Source organism: Trichinella spiralis, assembly GCF_000181795.1.
Source record: "Trichinella spiralis strain ISS 195 chromosome Unknown Scfld2979, whole genome shotgun sequence".
Lineage (NCBI taxonomy): Eukaryota > Metazoa > Nematoda > Enoplea > Trichinellida > Trichinellidae > Trichinella > Trichinella spiralis.
This window is the reverse complement of record NW_003529918.1, coordinates 1-3,983: the sequence shown is the minus strand read 5'-3', so window position 1 is coordinate 3,983 and position 3,983 is coordinate 1. Positions and strand designations below refer to the sequence as shown.

Here is a 3,983-nt window from a genome sequence, read left to right as displayed (position 1 = left end):
TCGCTGCTAGCGTGCATGCTCGTGATCGTCCATGTGAACCACATCCCATTTACATTTGTAAACTGTAAATTTACGTTTCAACTGCAAATTCAGCGTGTGATATGCTCCCAGCTGCAACAACATTTCTCTTCTTAAAAACAATTTATCACAGTTATTTCAATAATATTACTTTAACGAATTGATTTTCTTCAATGTTTTTCCCGCTAACATGCAGTGCACCGTCCTCTTTGTCGTAGAATATTTTTTCCACTTCCACTGTAAGAACAAGCTGCATTTTCGAAGTTGAATGACCGGATAAACGATCAAATGTCACCTTTCTAAACATAACAAATAAATCATTAAAATAATGAAAAAATACATATAAGATAAAAATTTTATTTCAAATTAAATCACCGCGTAGTAGAAGTTCGAACATTGTCACCCACTTGCACAAGATTGTATGTATGCCACATATCCTCAGGTTCTTCGGCAAGAAATGTGAAGAAACTAAACAGATCAAATTTCAAAAAAAAATTTATAAAATCAAAGTTTTTTTTCTAACAACAAGAAACTATAATTAAAAATAAATGCAACTCACCCTGAGCCGCTGGAATCGATTTGCTTCTTCAGCACCTTCATCGCGTCTAAAATTGAATTTACAGATATAATCTTTAGTTCTTTTCCTATTTGATATAAATAAAATAGAAAAATACAAAAATTTTCTGATCCAACAGTTATTACAAATACATCAAAAACACACAATCTCGGCAGCAACATACCATCTTTAATTTCGACAGAAAAAATAATTTTTTTCAATGTCACATAAAATCGACATAAACAATAAGAAATAGGCAACCAGACAGAAAAAAACAATCTTCTTTAAAGCATGCTAAAAAAGCAAACAACAATTCTTCTGTATGAACATCGGTTTTCATAAAAAGAAAAAAAAACATATCGTGGGTTTCGAGAAAAATAAAATTTCAATATAAAAAAAAGTTTTTTACATATCAAACTTTATTCTCATTATCTTCTGGTCTATCGCTTTCATCTGGTGAAAGAACTTCATCAACATCAGGTTCATCCAATCGCAAAGCTTCGTTTACAAAAGCAGACTGAAGTGCAGAAGAATGATGCAGTGATTCAATCAAGTTCATCTGACTGTCTGCTGCATTTGGCGACTGCACAGATAAGTTATCTTGGCTTTCCATAGCCACCAGCGTGAAATAAATTAAATTCACGCACATTCTGTAGGTTTTTTTTCTTCGTAAAAATTTTCAAAAATACTTACTTCTAACTTCTTGACCTTCTACGAGCTACAGATGCCGCATCAACCGGACGAATCTTCGTTCTGGTCGATGTAAACTTTCAGTGATCGTCTCCCAAGCGTATTATGCGAAGGACTGGTTAGACACTTTCTCGGAGAAAAGTCCTTTTCTGTCTATCGTTCTAAAAGACACAATAATACGGACTTTTCAAGTTGTGCGACTATGGTTTAAAATAAAAAAAATCCAATTGGAACCACCCTTAAATGCTTGTTGTTCGTAAATTGGAAATTTTTGCGCATCACATCCAGCAGATTCGTTTCAGCCAGCAGAATGCTTTTCTTCGAAAAGATTCTCTCTACTAGGAATCGCTGAGAAATTGGACCGAGAGAAATCCTCGTGGCAGGTTGTGACGAGCTGTCTGCTTCGACAACTTGCGAACGTGCTGAACAAAATTGTAAAAATGCAAACACAAATGAACAAATAAAAAATAAATAATGCTTTACAAGCTGAAAGTGGACTTTCGACATTTTCGTGCGATCCTGTAGAACTCAAAAAATGCCTCAACGGACGGGTATTTTCCATGAGAGCTTTGCTAACTTTGCGAAACCGACTCAATCCGTCTTCANGTNNCGAAGTCTCTTCACCGTCAGATGGCGCAAGTTCAGCTTTTTCAGGTTTAATTCTGAAAAATCAAACCAATTACACAATGATCAGAAGAGATTTTCAATTTCTGAAAAGAAAGCATACTCAATCGCACTTGCTGAACCAATTTGAGGATTGTCTTTCAAACCAATAGAAGCAGCCGTGTGCGGAATTTCTGCCTGAACATCATTCCAATGAATATCTCTTTCCAAAGGAGGTATTCGGCCATAATTTTCATCCGCTATCAAATATCCAGCCTGAAAAAAACTACGCATGGCTGAAAAGAAAACAACAAACGATGAACAACGCACTTGTAAATTTCGTTCGACAATATAATTGATTTCAAAGTCATCATCATCCTCGCCAAGAGGATTGATCAATGATTCTGCCACTTTCAGCCAACCCATGTAGAATACAAATTGCAAAATTGTAAAAATTGGAACATACAAGTCTACATTATGACCGGGGTAATTCTTGGACGGATTTAAATATTGTCGAGCCATTAAAGATGCGGCAAAAAAGCCATAAACGGCAATTGTGACTACCTAAATAAAATAAAATATTATCTAAACTGTTTTCGAAAAATTCATTCACAGGATGTTCACAAAGAATAAAAATAAAGTAAAAAAACAAAAAAAAAACATACGAATTGCACTGATGCAAAACTTCATACTGACAAACGTTGTACAAACTGTCCAACAGTTGGCAGATGATACACTGCAGTTGATTTTAATAATGACTTACAGTAAACCAAGCATACAGTATACTTAGACAATTAAGTTTTATTTTTGGAAGTTAAAAAAATTCGCAAAATTTGAAATGATTTTACAATGTGAAAAGTACAATAAATAAATAAATAAATAATTAATATGTAAAAAATCAATATTTATGTTGTACTATTGCTGTTATTGTTTTTTAGATGAAATAAAAAGTTTACCTGCGTATATACTAAAGGCACACTTATCCAATCATAATTCAGAAGCATCATGAGATTCTGTCTGTAATTCATAATGTCCTGAAAAATATTTAAAATTTAATTATATTTACAGAGAGAACTATTTCACGCATAAGGTGACATACGTCGATCATTTGATTCAATAGCAGATCATTTTCAATAAGCGACTCTTTCCTCGCTTTGCACAGCAACGTGCAACACCACTGAATCGGAATCCAATATTTGTGATGAAGACATTTCACTTCTTCGTACTGTTTCAGCTCTTCTTCATTCATGAAGCCTATTGTTGTTTGAATTTTTTTTATTTTGTAAAATTTATAATTTAACATGCAATACCACTCTGAATGACCATCTCGATGGTTGGAAATCGTTTTTTCACCGCTGAACTGATGTCCCGTAGCACGAGCGTCTGTGCCAAGTTTAAATATCTGGCCACAGTACGTCGAACCATTCTTCCTTTTTGATCAGCACTTTGTACATAACAAGCTACTTGTAAAACTATCCTATCAATGAGCAATTTCAAAAATAAGTCATATAAAAAAATGCATAATTTCAATAATTTTGATCTTTATTTTCAATGTTGACCAGCTGAACAATCCCAATAATATCAGTACTACAAGCGCATAGTTTATATTTGCATTGGAAATCAGTTGATTGTTGCTTGCAATGACGCAACGTGTCACGCAGTTTCAAGCGGTTAAAGATGCTTAATTGCTTTCAGAGAAAGCAAATTTTAAAAAATCAACCATACAAAGCGTCCGAGACATCCGAAAAATTTTAATGGTCAACTCGAGCGTTATTGAAGAATTAAATAAAAAGAAATAAATAAATAAATAAAAGAAAAAGCAAAGCAATGCTTTTCCTTTTAATAAAAAAAGAGAAATAGAATAAGCCAATTTTTTTTGCAATCACTTCATTTCTAGGTCAAAGATTATGAAGCATCTAATTTGCTTAAAAGTTGAGCATAAATAAACCGGTTGTTGGAGAAGTGAACGTTTGGTGAGAAAATTTGCACGTCCAGTTTGGACAAGTTTTTAATGGAAATTGCAATTGCGTTTGTTGATTATTACACAGCAGACGCCATGCCGTTTCTGGACGAACAAAACAAAATTTCACCAATTGGAAAATTTTCACAACACAAA

At 33.6% G+C, this 3,983-nt stretch overlaps 2 protein-coding genes across 2 annotated transcripts; both read right to left on the bottom strand.

The window, feature by feature from the left end:
* Positions 1 to 6: 6 nt before the first annotated feature.
* Tsp_13129 (protein pelota) lies at positions 7 to 1,187 on the bottom strand. Its single transcript, XM_003368161.1, has 6 exons — positions 993 to 1,187; positions 740 to 761; positions 578 to 623; positions 394 to 486; positions 170 to 317; positions 7 to 111 (listed from the first exon to the last, which is right to left on the bottom strand). Exons 1-6 carry the CDS (start codon positions 1,185 to 1,187, stop codon positions 7 to 9), a joined length of 609 nt encoding a protein of 202 aa, XP_003368209.1.
* Positions 1,188 to 1,383: 196 nt separating this feature from the next.
* Positions 1,384 to 3,292, bottom strand: Tsp_13128 (bestrophin-1). Its single transcript, XM_003368160.1, has 8 exons — positions 3,178 to 3,292; positions 2,967 to 3,121; positions 2,824 to 2,901; positions 2,529 to 2,603; positions 1,992 to 2,431; positions 1,889 to 1,926; positions 1,502 to 1,686; positions 1,384 to 1,425 (listed from the first exon to the last, which is right to left on the bottom strand). The coding sequence occupies exons 1-8, from the start codon at positions 3,290 to 3,292 to the stop codon at positions 1,384 to 1,386; spliced, it is 1,128 nt and encodes a 375-aa protein (XP_003368208.1).
* Positions 3,293 to 3,983: the final 691 nt, after the last annotated feature.